Consider the following 16,036-nt stretch of genomic DNA (forward strand, 5'->3'; position numbering starts at 1 on the left):
TTTTTTAGAAAAATCTTCTAAATGTGGGCGCAAACCTTTTGAACAATGTATTCTTTCGGAGGAGACGTTTTTGAACTCAAATCTTTGCTTCTCCTGGAACAACATTATTTTCAGATGGGGGAGTCAACGGGACAATTACATATCATTTTTTTTGGGGGTCCTTTTTTTTGGGGGTCCTTGACATGAAATAGTTTGAGAACCACAAACAGATATTTTTTCAGAAAACTGTCATGATTTAAGAAGACATTTTGTTAGAATCTGGTCTCAGTCCTGAACGGGTTAAACTAAAGACACGAAGCATGAGTAATGCCTCATTTATACTCGGGTGCACATTGTGTCGTGCAAAACAGAACATAAATAGCAGACCTACAAGCTCACAACGGGCTTGTATAGTCTGCTATGATCTGCTATCAACTACTTGGAGATCAGGCACAACATACACAACTCCGCCAATGCTGTGCTTTTTGAGTTCTATTGGAATGAATGGATATAATGAAGTCATGCCCCGAGGCAACGCGCACGCGCACACACACAGCTCCCCATGGACCACGCACGCGGCACACACACACACACACACACACACACACACACACCCATGGACCACGCAAGCAAGCACACACACACACCACTACGCTTGCGCTCCCTCCCACCTTCTCCAGTCAACCTCACCGTGCCCCGACAGACAGCAAGGCCACGGAGCATGACATCACAGCTGATCACAGCCAATCGTATCCCGCGCTGTACTTTCCCCAAAAACAACACTGCTGCAATCTGTCCTGTAGGGTACAGGCTCTATTCCTCTTACTGGTGTGTGTGTGTGTGTGTGTGTGTGTGTGTGTGTGTGTGTGTGTGTGTGTGTGTGTGTGTGTGTGTGTGTGTGTGTGTGTGTGTGTGTGTGGGTGGGGGGTTGTGATGGTGATGTTAGCATGCATCATACATCCTCATTCACTTCCCCACCACCTCCCCCATAGGCCACGGTGCATCAATCAGTGTGTGTGTGCGTGCGTGTCTGCGCGTGCGTGCGTGTGTGCATGTGCGTGCGTGGCAGACAGAGAAAAAAGGTCTCAACTGTATACAGTATGGTGGACATAAAATGTTGGCAGCAGAACAGACAGACAGACAGACAGACAGACAGACAGACAGACAGCTTTAGAACTGAGGCCGATTCCAAAAAATAAATAAATAAAGTCTTCTAAACCTTAAAAGGTTTTCTGAAACCCCACCCATGTTTCTATGTCAGTGGTGCTCAACCTGTTCCATGTCAAGGACCCCCCAGAATTATCTGTATTTGACCCATCTGAAAATACGTTGTTCCAGGGACCCCACAGAAGCAAAGATTTGAGTTAAAAAACGTTCGCTCTGAAAGAATATTATATTCAAAGATTTGAGTTAAAAAACGTTCGCGCTGAAAGAATATTATATTCAAAAAGATTTGCGCCCACATTTTCACGATTCTTAAAAAATAGCAGACCTACAAACCGACAACACATCTCCTTCATCAAACAAGCTCAATCTCTGCACATAAGATGACCAAAAAGACGGAGCACAATAATATGACTTTGGCCATCTCTCATAATCGCTGACTAGAACACCAGCACTGCTGTAGAGAGGCTGAGCACGCTGACAACGCCGATTAAATATTGACCGACTCCTTAAAGGGCCTTCCTGGAGGCGCGTGTGTGCGTGTGCGTGTGCGTGTGTGCGTGTGTGTGCGCGCGAAAATGCATCAATTTACAAAAGGGCCGTATCTATTTTTAGAGTGCATGCTTTGAGGAGCATCTGTGCTCTCAGCATCCGCACACATCTGCATAAAAGGGTGAGTGGGGCAACGGAATACGCAATGTGCATCGCACTGCAATGAGTGTGCATGTGTGCAGCCATGGGCTCGCATAAGGCATATACTGTAGGTGTGTGTGCGTGTGCGTGTGTGTGTGCGTGCGTGCGTGTGTGTGGGGTAAAATGTGAATGCATGTTTTGTTTCTGCATGAAATCATGCAGAAATCATACTTTATCTGTGCATTTGTATGTTTGTGCGTGTGCGCGTGTGTGTGTGTGTGTGTATGCGTGTGTATGTGTGTGTATGCGTGTGCACTGTAGGTGCATCCAGCAGTGCATTGCATTTTATTCCATTGCTTCTTAGAGAGACATTGAATTGCGAAATGCGTCAACTCAAAAAACGATTAGTTTGATGGAACAGTTGCACCTCAAATTGGCTATTACAGTATCTACTGTAACACATAAGAGCATATCTCTCCCAGTGGTACGCAGCCAGAGCATATCTCTACCAGTGGTACGCAGCCAGAGCATATCTCTACCAGTGGTACGCAGCCAGAGCATATCTCTACCAGTGGTACGCAGCCAGAGCATATCTCTACCAGTGGTACGCAGCCAGAGCATATCTCTACCAGTGGTACGCAGCCAGAGCATATCTCTCCCAGTGGTATACGCAGCCAGAGCATATCTCTACCAGTGGTACGCAGCCAGAGCATATCTCTACCAGTGGTACGCAGCCAGAGCATATCTCTACCAGTGGTACGCAGCCAGAGCATATCTCTACCAGTGGTACGCAGCCAGAGCATATCTCTACCAGTGGTACGCAGCCAGAGCATATCTCTCCCAGTGGTATACGCAGCCAGAGCATATCTCTACCAGTGGTACGCAGCCAGAGCATATCTCTACCAGTGGTACGCAGCCAGAGCATATCTCTACCAGTGGTACGCAGCCAGAGCATATCTCTACCAGTGGTACGCAGCCAGAGCATATCTCTACCAGTGGTACGCAGCCAGAGCATATCTCTCCCAGTGGTATACGCAGCTAGAGCATATCTCTACCAGTGGTATACGCAGCCAGAGCATATCTCTCCCAGTGGTATACGCAGCCAGAGCATATCTCTCCCAGTGGTACGCAGCCAGAGCATATCTCTCCCAGTGGTATACGCAGCCAGAGCATATCTCTCCCAGTGGTATACGCAGCCAGAGCATATCTCTCCCAGTGGTATACGCAGCCAGAGCATATCTCTCCCAGTGGTATACGCAGCCAGAGCATATCTCTCCCAGTGGTACGCAGCCAGAGCATATCTCTACCAGTGGTACGCAGCTAGAGCATATCTCTCCCAGTGGTATACGCAGCCAGAGCATATCTCTCCCAGTGGTATACGCAGCCAGAGCATATCTCTCCCAGTGGTACGCAGCCAGAGCATATCTCTCCCAGTGGTACGCACTACGCAGCCAGAGCATATCTCTCCCAGTGGTACGCACTACGCAGCCAGAGCATATCTCTACCAGTGGTACGCACTACGCAGCCAGAGCATATCTCTCCCAGTGGTACGCAGCCAGAGCATATCTCTACCAGTGGTACGCAGCCAGAGCATATCTCTACCAGTGGTACGCACTACGCAGCCAGAGCATATCTCTCCCAGTGGTACGCAGCCAGAGCATATCTCTACCAGTGGTACGCAGCCAGAGCATATCTCTACCAGTGGTACGCAGCCAGAGCATATCTCTCCCAGTGGTACGCAGCCAGAGCATATCTCTACCAGTGGTACGCAGCCAGAGCATATCTCTACCAGTGGTACGCAGCCAGAGCATATCTCTACCAGTGGTACGCAGCCAGAGCATATCTCTACCAGTGGAACGCAGCCAGAGCATATCTCTACCAGTGGTACGCAGCCAGAGCATATCTCTACCAGTGGTACGCAGCCAGAGCATATCTCTACCAGTGGTACGCAGCCAGAGCATATCTCTACCAGTGGTACGCAGCCAGAGCATATCTCTACCAGTGGTACGCACTACGCAGCCAGAGCATATCTCTCCCAGTGGTACGCACTACGCAGCCAGAGCATATCTCTCCCAGTGGTACGCACTACGCAGCCAGAGCATATCTCTACCAGTGGTACGCAGCCAGAGCATATCTCTACCAGTGGTACGCAGCCAGAGCATATCTCTACCAGTGGTACGCACTACACAGTCAGAGCATATCTCTCCCAGTGGTACGCAGCCAGAGCATATCTCTCCCAGTGGTACGCAGCCAGAGCATATCTCTACCAGTGGTACGCAGCTAGAGCATATCTCTACCAGTGGTACGCAGCCAGAGCATATCTCTACCAGTGGTACGCAGCCAGAGCATATCTCTACCAGTGGTACGCAGCTAGAGCATATCTCTACCAGTGGTACGCAGCCAGAGCATATCTCTCCCAGTGGAACGCAGCCAGAGCATATCTCTCCCAGTGGTATACGCAGCCAGAGCATATCTCTACCAGTGGTACGCAGCCAGAGCATATCTCTCCCAGTGGTACGCAGCTAGAGCATATCTCTACCAGTGGTACGCAGCTAGAGCATATCTCTACCAGTGGTACGCAGCCAGAGCATATCTCTACCAGTGGTACGCAGCCAGAGCATCCCCTGGCTGCGTACCACTGGTAGAGATATGATAATAGATACGGCCGGGGGGGGGGGGGGGGGGGTAATGGAAGCGAGGTGGACTCAAGATTCTGACAGCAGCCTCATTTGCATTTTAATTAAGCAGCTTCTGTTTGTTCCCTCCATCTGCCCGGGCCGTGGCCCCTGGGGGTCACTCGTACCACCACCATGCTCATGCACGACTTCACTGAGAACAAGTACAGGTTATAGGCTAATGTACACAGTACAGTATGTACAGTAGGAATGAGGGCTTAGTTGGAAGTCCTATCCATCCAGACTCCATTTTTCACGTCAAGGAGGACCTCCCAAGTTTATACTAATCAGCCCCGCGGACCCCCCATTTGAAAATATATGCCAGGGACCCTCATAAGAGAAGTTTTTTTTTACGGCTCTAGCAGTGATTCTCAACCCGTTTAATTTCAAGGACCCCCCATTTAACCCATTTTGACCTGAGATCAGATTCTAAAAATGTCTTCTACATCCTGACAGTTTTCTGAAAAAGCTATGTTTCTATGTCAGTCGTTCTTCGATTTTTCAAAAATAGCAGACCTACAGACCTACTGTTATTTTTCAATAGCTAAAGCATGACATAATGCTAACACCAAAAGGGGTTCCCGCCCAAAATGGGTTAATGTCATTTCTATCTCTTAGACCACAATGTATATTATAAAATAATAAGTTAATTTAACTCTGAGAGCGTACATATGGACCTGTTAGGGTCAATTTAGTTCCATTTGTACACTCTCTGAGTTACAGACCCATAAGGGTCCATTTGGTTCCTAACTATCATTTAGCTGGGGAGTCGGGACCCCCTGGAACTCCCTCAAGGATCCCTATAGGGGTCCCCGGACCCCACTTTGGGAACCACTGTGTTAGATGTTACAAGGAGGGACAGGAGCGCATGATTCAATAATAATAATGTGTCTGACACCTGACTTGTGTCTGGACACAGCTTTGATGGATGTGTTCTGCCCCCCTCCCCCCCATAGAACCATAATGGGCTTCCATTGGAAATGCATTGGAGCGGCCATTAAACACAGACACAAGACAAACGCAAGACAGGTGTCTTGAATTTGTGAAGGCAGCCCCAGTAAGGGCATATGTCGACCCCGCCCGCTCACCTCCGCCCCACCCCCTCCCGGTGCTGCGGCCATCTTGGAAACTAAACACAATAAAAACAATGGGAGAGGGGTGGGGCCATAGAGTATATAAAGGATAGAGACCGAACTGGAGCACTAGCCCCGCCCCCAAGCTATTAATTTCGATGAAGTTGCTCAGTGGCGTTTTGAAGCACCCGGAAGACTGCCGGAAGTACCTCCTCCGGACCTCAAATTTGAGGTCCGGGGTGAGGTATGGGTGACGTAGGGAGTGATGGTCCTATGTGTCCGTGCACGGGTCCGCCTGCAGTCCTTCCTCTTACCACTAGGGCCCAGAGCTTCAACGTTGGAGCGCCTCACTGGCCCCTTGGGTGGGGCCGAGAAAGGCCCTTATTCTACGTGGACGCCGCCCGTCTTACCAGACTTTCCTCCGTGGTGGGAAATAATATGAGTACGGTATAATATAATACGAGGGCCAGAGAATGACAGCTTAGCACGTGTCGCGCGGCGCGGCAGACTACACTCCAGAATGCAGCCTTGCAACTTGTAACTTTTATGTTTGTAGAAGAGGAAAAACTAATATCGTTTTTTGCGGTTTGCTTTCAATTGAATAATTGATTGAACACGTCAAACGCATGATTCAATTTGCCATGATATGATTTGATTTGGGTGTGTTCTAAATAAAGTGTTGGTGTTGAGTATCGTGTATATTAATCTAATTATAGTAAACTAATACTATTATACTAAAAAGGATAAAGATGAAGGGAAAAGAGACCTATTTACAGTGCAATAATGTTTCCAGTTTATCTGCTAGCGTGCTTGCCTATGGATATACTTGTATACATAATGTTGCCTTTGTCATCAAGACTCATCCTGACACACACAAATAAATGACATTATGCCATTTAGGCCTGACTTCGAAATGTAAAAAATCATGACATTTTTCTGAAAAACCCTGTTTCTATGTCAGTGGTGCTCAACCTTTTTCATGTCAAGGACCCCCAGAATTTGGCCGTAGACCCCCCATCTGAAAATATGTTATTCCAGGAACCCCTCAGAAGCAAAGATTTGAGTTAAAAACGTTCGCTCTGAAAGAATATATATTCAAAGATTTGCACCACATTTTCACGACTTTTCAAAAATAGCAGATCTACAAGCTTGTAGCGCGCCACCGAGTGAGCTTGTAGATCTGCTATTTTTCCAATAGATAAAACACCAACAGGGGTTCCCGTCCAGAATGGGTTAATCAGTGCTGCAGATCAAACAGCAGTGGACGAATTAGGAAACTTTGTGCAAAATGTATCTGAAGACCAGAGGCAGACATGGCGTTACAGAGGGCGGGTCTCAGCTCTGGTCCATAGCTCTAATGCCTCTCAGCTCTGGTCCATAGCTCTAATGTCGTCGCAACTCGCATTTAGAGCTATGTTACCCATGACTTCCGGGGCTCGCATAAATGCAGACCAGCCTCTCGTCTTTAGAGTAAATAAAAAAAAGAACGCTTTTGCTTCTCACCAATACAATTAGAAAGCCTACTTTCCTTAGTGGACGCACTCTGAGCCCCCCACCACACGTATAAAAGGTGCTTTTTGGCCAGAAAAGGATTTTTTTTCCACCCGGAGGAAAAATATTCTGTATGAGGGGTTTCTCTTGGCAATATCGGTAGAGGGCGCAGTGGAGTAACTAAAAGTATGTTTTTTTTTCAGGTGGAAAAATAAACGCTTTTTGGCCTAATAAGTACCTTTTCTACATGTGGTGGGGGGCTCAGAGTACTTCCACTAAGGGAAGTACCTTTTCTACATGTGGTGGGGGGCTCAGAGTACATCCACTAAGGAAAGCACTAGGAATAAGAGTCAAAAAGAGCATTAAACCGATGAGAGGACCACAACTAATTGGCTATGGCTAGGACAACGCTCAGCTACAGCAAGACATTAGTCCCTGTAAGCCTTGCAGGTATAGAAGAATACCAAGCAATGATAGAAAATACAACAAATTGTATTGTTGTATTGTGCGTTCCGCTTAGGCAATGTAAACGTATTTGTTTTCTCATGCCAATAAAGCCCTTTGAATTGAAATTGAATTGAAATTGATGGAAAATTCCTGTAAACAGGTAAGCATAGCATTGCATGCTGTCTGCAGCCTGTGAGCTTAAAATGCTGCCGACCACAGAGAGCTTGAAGCATGCTCACATACGATTATACGGCACACTGGCACACACACCATAATGAGCGCCATCGATTTCCATGTGCTGCTTTCATGTATCCATTATCAATATTTGATTAGCAGTTTGTGTGTGTGTGTGTGTGTGTGTGTGTGTGTGTGTGTGTGTGTGTGTGTGTGTGTGTGTGTGTGTGTGTGTGTGTGTGTGTGTGTGTGTGCATGTGAGCGTTTTTTGGGTGGGGGGGGAGGGACGTGGTCTGGCCAGACGGGCTGCAAATGGGTCCTATGGGGATAGCAGGGCAGGGCAGGCCGGCGTGTGTCTGCATATTAGCCCATTTTGACCTGAGATCAGATTCTAAAAGTCTTTTACATCCTGACAGTTTTCTGAAAAAGCTATGTTTCTATGTCAGTCGTTCTTCGATTTTTCAAAAATAGCAGACCTACAAGCTCATAGCGCGCCACTCGGTGGCGCGCTACGAGCTTGTAGATCTGCTATTTTTCAATAGCTAAAGCATAACATAATGCTAACACCAAATGGGGTTCCCGCCTAAAATGGGTTAGTTATAGAGAGAAAGAGAGTGAATAGTGAATGAGACCGATGTCCGTCCCGGGATAGCTTGTAAGTCCAAAACCAGTGATGCTAATATAAAATAAAATATTCGTCGACTACATTTTTTTTAACTGACAAAAACTAAACGGAAACTAAATAAAAACGAAGCTATGATGACTAAAACTAAGAGTAAAGATATCGACAATTTCGTCAACAAATAAAAACTAGACTAAAATGTTAGGAAGGGACTAGTGGACAAGAGAGTCACTATAAGTCATTTTACACTTGGTTGCATGTGACCCACCCAGCCACCCCCAAATAAAAACATATTTGAAATATGGAGATATGAGGTTCCTGCCCCCGACAACATACAATGCTGGCAGTGTATGGGGAGGATGCTGTAATGACCCTCTGGGAAACAGAAGGATGATTTGGGCCCGCCCCCCGCCATCCTTCATTTATGAATAATTAATTTGGAATGTTCCAGTCAGAGAGAGGAATACTGGCTCATTACAAGGCATTATGTACGCCGGTGTCACGCAAGCTGTCAATCAAATGACAGCCATTCATGTGGCTGTCAGTGTATAGTCATCTCGGGGGTGAAAGTGATGGCGGGGGAGTGGTGTGTCATGTGTGTGTGTGTGTGTGTGTGCGTGTGTGTGCGCGTGAGACGAGTGCGTGCGTGCGTGTTGCGTAAGCGTCCTAGGAGATGAGGATTCGCCATCGATCAGAGAGAAAGCGAGAGAACAGAGGAGCATTTTTAAAAGCATGTGTCCCTGGTTTTAGCTATTTGAAATGCAGCACGTTAAGCTATCTAAGCTAGAACTATCAGTGCTGTAGCGTAGCAGTCTATAAGCTACATAGCGGTGTGTGTGTGTGTGTAACTGTGTATAGCACGCTCTATTCTGTATTATTTATTAATGTAGACGCAGGCTCAATGTTGTCGCTCATTCATAAAATGTTGGGAAAGTAGTAGGCTAAGTTGTATCTCATCTATACATTATTAGTGAACCGTGTTCGTTTTGTTCTCTTTGTTGTTCTGAACATTTGCACTTTTAAAGACATTTTATTACTGAAAAACAAATGTTTTACCTTTTTTTTTGCACATCAGCTGTTGCACTTCTACTTATTTTGGGTTTATAATGGGACAAATAAAAAGGGACATTTCCCCTAAAGATGGGCGTTTTTTTAACTTTTTAGCACACAGAATGCGACTTGTTTGAGAGTCTTTTTTTTGGGTGCCTGTTTGAACCTATTCTGGGGGGAATGTTCGCCAAAAGAAAAAAGCATCATCAAGCAACCATCCCAACAGCAGCAAGCAACCTGTAGATCAGCTATTTTTGGGGAAGACATTTGGGGTCCCTATACTGTATCGTGCACGCCACAGAGGGATTACATCGACTCACTGGCCTTGGAAACACCTCGGGATCCCCCAGGAAGAAGTTACTAATGTTGCTCTGGAGGAGAGGGAAGTCTGGAGCTCTCTGGTGGAGCTGTTGCCCCCGAGACCCGACTACGGATAAGCGGGCGTGCAAGATAGGGCCCTAGGTGTACACTGGATCGTTGCAACTCATGTCAGTTTGACTAAGTATACTCAGAGGTTTTAATTAAGTGGTTAAATATTAGATTTCAGACTCCTAAACTGCCTCCCACTGGCCAGCCGGGGCGCCTGATGGAGGGGAAAGGAACTGGTTGGAATAACGTGTTCCTTCCACGCGCTGTCCAACCAGGGAAACTCCCCCCCTGTCAAGGTGTAAAGGAGCAACTTGGACACTCATGCATGAAGGAAGCATGAGTTCAAGTCCGTTGCTCTCCCCAGGTTGGCGGAGGGTGTGGGGGTGAAAAATGGGTTACAAAATCGTGGGATAAAAATGATAAGAAAAAAACTCCGTTACCTCTCCCTTTTTGACAGTCATGGACTGCCGGCGAGGTGTCGTCTCCTCGTTGATGCTGGAAAGGAAGTTCTGAGAGATCCTCAGTGCGTCCTGCAGTAGGGGGTGGTCGGGGTGGCTGGAGGGCGTGTGTTTCAGTAGATCCTACAGCACAGCAACAGCACACAAATACACCTTTTCAGAGTTTTCTGTAACAGTCAGAGTGAATCTTAAACGTTTTAACCCACTTAATTAGGACTGACCAGAGTAATCTAGTATAGGAGAGTGGCGACACTATAGCGTTGACTCCCATTGTAACAATGGCAATGCGGAAGTGCTCATTCTATCTCAATGGGATAGTTCCAGTGTTTGGAACTATAGCCCATAGTGCACCGCTTTGCGGCGAGATCGCCACTCTCTCAATACAAACACAAGGAGCCCAAGCCCAAATGATAATGTGTTATATATGCTCAGAACATAAAGCATTAAGCATTATTACTATGACAATAGAGCGCCGAAGTCCTGACGTCACTCGCTCATCTCACCATTTCTCTGGTGTCTCTGTGTCGTTGTAACTAATTCGGCAGCAGTAACATTAGCGTTTTCTCTCAGCCAGTTGATTCTATGAGTGAAACGGCCGCGATGACATGTTTATTTTTCCAAACACAGTTCTTATATGAGGCGATCTAAAAATCCTCCTTTACAATGCAAATAAAAAGTACATGAACCCGTGGATTTGCGCCCTCCACCGATATTTGACGTCAGACTTCGGTGCTCTATTGTGGTGACTAAACCCTTGCATGGGTGAAACCAGTGGTGGAAAAAGTACTCAATTGTTTTACTTAAGTAAAAGTACCAATACTGCAATTTAGAACTACTCCGTTACAAGTACGGAATTGAAAATGTACTTGAGTAAAAGTACAAAAGTATCGGCATCAAAATGTTCTTAAAGTACTAAAAGTAAAAGTACTCATATTGCAGAATGTCCCACAAGTTCAAAATGTGTACAAAGTCTATTGAAAATAGCAGATCTACAAGCTCACATTGCGACGCATTGTGGGCTTGTAGATCGGCTATTTTCAAATGGCCGAAATGTATAGGGTTGAAGTGGTTAATGTATGTTTTCCAATCAAAATGAAAACCGCCAAAGTAACTAGTAACTAAAGTTTTCAAACGATAGAAAAGTAAAAGTACTCAAGTAAAGTTAAAATACCTCAAATTTCTACTTAAGTACAGTACTTAAGTAAAAGTACTTAGTTACTTTACACCACTTGGGTGAAACTATACTTTTGCATTCTATATGGGTGACGGAGACGAGGTGATCAGGAACAAGTAAAGACAGCTGTGATGCAGGAGTTCCAGTGACAGGATTATAGCGCTCGCTCATATACTCACATGTAGCACCAGCGTGCTGCGTGTGACTCTGTCCACCGGTTTATACAGCAACGCTATGGAGAGGCAAGAACATCATTCACGTTGGTTTCTGAATTATTCTTAAGGGATATAGAGCGTCGCAGTCCCGCCCCCTTTCATGACGACGCCAGGCCCAGGAAATAATTCCCAATGCATTTTTCCCATAGAGCTATAAAGGATAGAGACCGAACCGGAGCGTTAGCCCCGCCCCCCAGCTATTAATTTCAGTGGAAGTTGCTCAGTGGCGTTTTGAAGCACCCGGAAGACTGCCGGAAGTATAATTATAACTCAATGGCTCGAGCGAGCGGAAGTTTAGCCTAGCCCAGGACCTCAAAATTGAGGTCCGGGGCTAGGCTAAACTGGGGTAGCCTTACTGGGGGCTTGATTTTTCCCAGACATTTCAAAAAGTATTTATTTAAAGACGTTTACACCGCGGACAAAGCCAACTCTTTAAAAAAATTAACGAGCTCCATCCCTATTATGTGACACAATAATGAGTCATTAATTTAGTTTGATGTGATAGAACATAAGGTTTGATGTGATAGAACATAAGGTTGGCTTACTCTCCAGAGAGTTCTTGACTGACTGATCCTTACAATCCTTCGTGCTCCTGACCTTCAGGTTCTGAAAAGGAAAGAGTTGTGATATGATGAGTGTAGAAACAGAAGTGCGGGGGGAAACGGAAAACAGAAATGCTAAAACACGATCCGACTTTGGCTACGACGAGTCGAGTGACTGTTTTCCTACAAACCAGTTGATTAGGACTTGAACCCCTAGCACAGGTAGTTCCCAAACTACCCCTTGGGGGGGGAAGATTTTTTTCCAGGTACCCCCTCATCCTCGCAACCCCTGATAAGCATACAGTATTTGCAACCTTACATTTAGATGCCATTGGAACTATTTGTATTAAAACTTTTCAATCAAAGTCACAACACATTTTCACAACATGTATTTAAGATGCTATCTTAGAATAGATGTAGACCTATTTGACAGCGCAGAAACATAATTGCCTTAATTCTCCTCGATGAATCAATTAAGCATCAACGACCATCAGCTGGTCACAGCCACAGACACTCAGGGCAGTATTATGCGTGTCTTAAGTACCAGGTCTTATTACTTAACTTAAGACCTGGAGGCGTGGTCAATGCCGTTTGGCCACTCAGAATAGCCAAATTACATTGACCACGCCTCCAAGTCTTAAGTTAAGTCATAAGACCTGGTACTTAAGACACGCATAACACTGCCCTCAGCCTCTGTAGCACTCTAACTGAAAGTGACTGCATGGAGTCTGTTTCATTTCTATCCAAAGGCCCTTGAATGATGGAATATGATTAAAGATTACTGTGGTTATTGTAAGCTCACATATCACACATACTATAATTCAGTGGCAAAACATTTTTGGAAAAAATAAAATAATAATCAGATATATTTCGCGGACCCCCTGGCTATGCGTCGCGGACCCCCAGGGGTCCGCGGACCCCACTTCGGGAACCACTGCCCTAGCATCCCTATTCTGGGGGATGATTCGCAAAAAATACAACTGATATCCACAGGTTAGCACTGCCGGAGCCGTAAAAATCTTCTCTTTTAGGCGGTCCCTGGCAAATCTTTTCAAATGGGGGTCCGTGGGGCTAATGAGTGCCAATTTGGGGGTCTATAAAGGACAAATGAGTGGCTGGAAAAAAGCTCAACTATTTCAACCATATACAGTTGGGTGCCACCGATATTGTCCCGTATCATTTGACCCATTTAGGCCTGACCTCAAAATTTAAAAAAATCCTTCTAAATCCTCCAGTTTTCTGAAATAAATATTTTCACGATTTTTCAAAAATAGCAGACCTACAAGCTCGTAGCGCGCCACTCGGTGGCGCGCTATGAGCTTGTAGATCTGCTATTTTTCAATAGCTAAAATATAACATAATATTTAAAACACCAAAAGGGGTTCCCGCCCAAAATGGGTTAACTGTCCTTTTGGGCAGATCACGCAAACCTCAGCAAAAAGAAAAGGACAATATCGATGGCCTCCAACTGTACCAGCTCGCACCAAATGGTGCCATCCTCAGCATAACCCTTCCACTATCCCGCCTAAGAGTCATGCATCATTACGTGGACCATTAACATGCTCTCCATGATGGATTCTCTGTCTCTTATCTGGAAGCCAAGCTGAATGTTTAACTTGCAAGCTAATGCGAGATACTAGATGATTTATTAGAAGCTGCAACATGGATATGACGATTTAACCCATTTAGACCTGAGGACGCATCTGTGTCATATTATAGCTTTTAACCCATTTTGGGGCGGGAACCCCTTTTGGTGTTTTAACTAAGCATTATGTTATACTTTAGCTATTGAAAAATAGCAGATCTACAAGCTCATAGCGCGCCACCGAGTGGCGCGCTATGAACTTGTAGGTCTGCTATTTTTGAAAAATCGTAAAAATGCGGCACAAATCTTTGAATTTATATTCTTTCAGAGCGAACGTTTTTTTTAAATTTCGACGTCAGGCCTGAATGGGTTGAGGAGGTCAAAGCAAGGGCTCTGTGTTGAGAGACATCTCACCGTAGAGTTAGTGTCTCACCTGCATGTGAGATTATACTGTAATGCAGGGGTTCTCAACCCGTGGGTCGCGACCCCTCGGGGGGTCGCCAAATTATTTTAGGGGGTCCCCAAATTATTTTCAAAAATAAATAAATAAAAAATATTTATTTTAAAATTTTATTTTCACGATTTTTCAAAAATAGCAGACCTACAAGCTCGTAGCGCGCCACTCGGTGGCACGCTATGAGCTTGTAGATCTGCTATTTTTCAATAGCTAAATTATAACAATGCTTAAAACACCAAAAGGGGTTCCCGCCCAAAATGGTTTAAGGTTATTGTAGCAGTCAATTTATATTGGGGGTCGGGAGGGGGCGGGGCGGGGGTCCCGAGACATTGCCAAAGCATTTCCGGGGGTCCCCGGCCAAAAACGTTGAGAACCCCTGCTGTAATGCATGCACAAGTAAGTAAGGCAGAGAGGCTTATTGACCATATTCAGACCGCGGCCATCTTGCCAGCAAGGTGCTAAACAGGTGCAACTTCCAATTGACAGCCCATTCATCCAAACAGAAAAGTCCTATCTGATTGTATTAAACAACGTCAAACTCAACATTGCAGCTGTGCGAAAAGCTTGAATTATCATCTTTCAATCTGTAAAGTGTTTGTTTCAATAACAACTCCGTGTGGGGGTTCCCGGGGGGGGGGACGCACCCAGGGTGCCGGCCCGGTTCCGGCGTGCCGCCCCGCGTCCGAAACAGTTGAGAAATGACAGAGTTACCGTGTGCCGGTCCCTCTACTGTACCCTCTACTTTACTGTACTGTCACTGTACTGTACTGGCACACCCGAAATCATAATATATACAGTTAATATGTGCGTGTGTGTTTGTGTGTGTGTTAGGTTGCGCACCTGTGGTGAAAAACAACCGTGCTGTTTTCGTGCTCATACCCAGCCAGGCAGGCACCCACCCAGCCAGCCAGCCAGCCACCCACCCACACACACACATAACTCCGTAAGGGAGTGGTTGCACCACTCAAATATCCACTGTAGGCTTGTTATGTGCTACGTCCTGTCAAGAAATTCCTTGCAGGTGAAGTATTGGAGTTTGGAAGCACTCGTTATCTGTAAAGCAACGTCCTGCTGCCTCCTGCATTATGTGCAAATTCAAAACAGGTGGTACGCATGGGCCGTTGAGTGATATCCAAAATAGCACTCCCAAAACTCTGACAGGAAGTAGCTCATAATATGTCTACAGTGGATTTTTATGAAACAAACTAAAGTTTATGCATGTATACTATGTGCACGTATGTAAACTCAAAATTTCCATTTTCCTGTCATTCAGTTGCAAATTATTATTATTATTATTATTATTATCTGGGGACCCCCCAAAATAAGTAGGACTAGTAGCATGCCAAAGTTTGTGCTATTGCCATTGAGAATGCATTGGGCGTTTAAGTTAAATAACTCCGAAACTACAAATCATTTCAAAGTAAAAAGTTCCAGCATGTGTCTCCACAGTAAGCTGTGAATGGAGTTTTTAGGTGAAAGTCATTTTTTGACATGCCATAGAGCTGACATTGAGCCCCATTATAAATTTCTCAAATTTGAAAGCACTATATTTCTAAAACTATGAAACATTTCAAAATAGTAAAACATCTTTTTACTATTTACATTATGAAGAGAGGATATATACAACAATGATTTTTGAGCGATGGAAATAAGCAAATTAGCACAACACCCCATAGCCCCATTCAATTCAATGCAATTCAATGCAATTCATTGAGGGCTTATGGTAGGGGAAATAACCAATAATGCACTTTTGCACAAAATAGCACCTGGACCTCTTTGGTGGGGACGTAACAACTACAAATAAAGGTAAGAAAGCCTTTTAGTATGGAATTCTCCTTTAAGACTGTGATATAATCCCCAGCAAATCGAACCCTGAGCTCCTACACTGTACACCCCCCCCCCCCCCCCCCCGCCGTTCCCCCCATATC

At 45.4% G+C, this 16,036-nt stretch overlaps 2 protein-coding genes across 4 annotated transcripts in view; one reads left to right on the forward strand and one right to left on the reverse strand.

Annotated features, from left to right (window-relative positions):
• The window catches only part of ak3 (adenylate kinase 3), a 465,380-nt gene that overhangs the window by 176,894 nt on the left and 272,450 nt on the right, over positions 1 to 16,036 (forward strand). The gene's annotated exons all lie outside the window — the stretch shown is intronic.
• Positions 1 to 16,036, reverse strand: part of bcr (BCR activator of RhoGEF and GTPase) — a 124,117-nt gene that overhangs the window by 27,215 nt on the left and 80,866 nt on the right. For all 3 annotated transcript variants that reach the window (XM_079524477.1, XM_079524478.1, XM_079524476.1), the window contains 3 exons: positions 12,070 to 12,130; positions 11,489 to 11,541; positions 10,118 to 10,258 (listed from right to left, as the gene is read on the reverse strand). In XM_079524477.1, the coding sequence (XP_079380603.1) occupies positions 10,118 to 10,258; positions 11,489 to 11,541; positions 12,070 to 12,130 (255 nt within the window). The remainder of the gene's footprint in view (positions 1 to 10,117; positions 10,259 to 11,488; positions 11,542 to 12,069; positions 12,131 to 16,036) is intronic.

This window comes from Electrona antarctica (genome assembly GCF_951216825.1).
Source record: "Electrona antarctica genome assembly, chromosome: 16".
Lineage (NCBI taxonomy): Eukaryota > Metazoa > Chordata > Actinopteri > Myctophiformes > Myctophidae > Electrona > Electrona antarctica.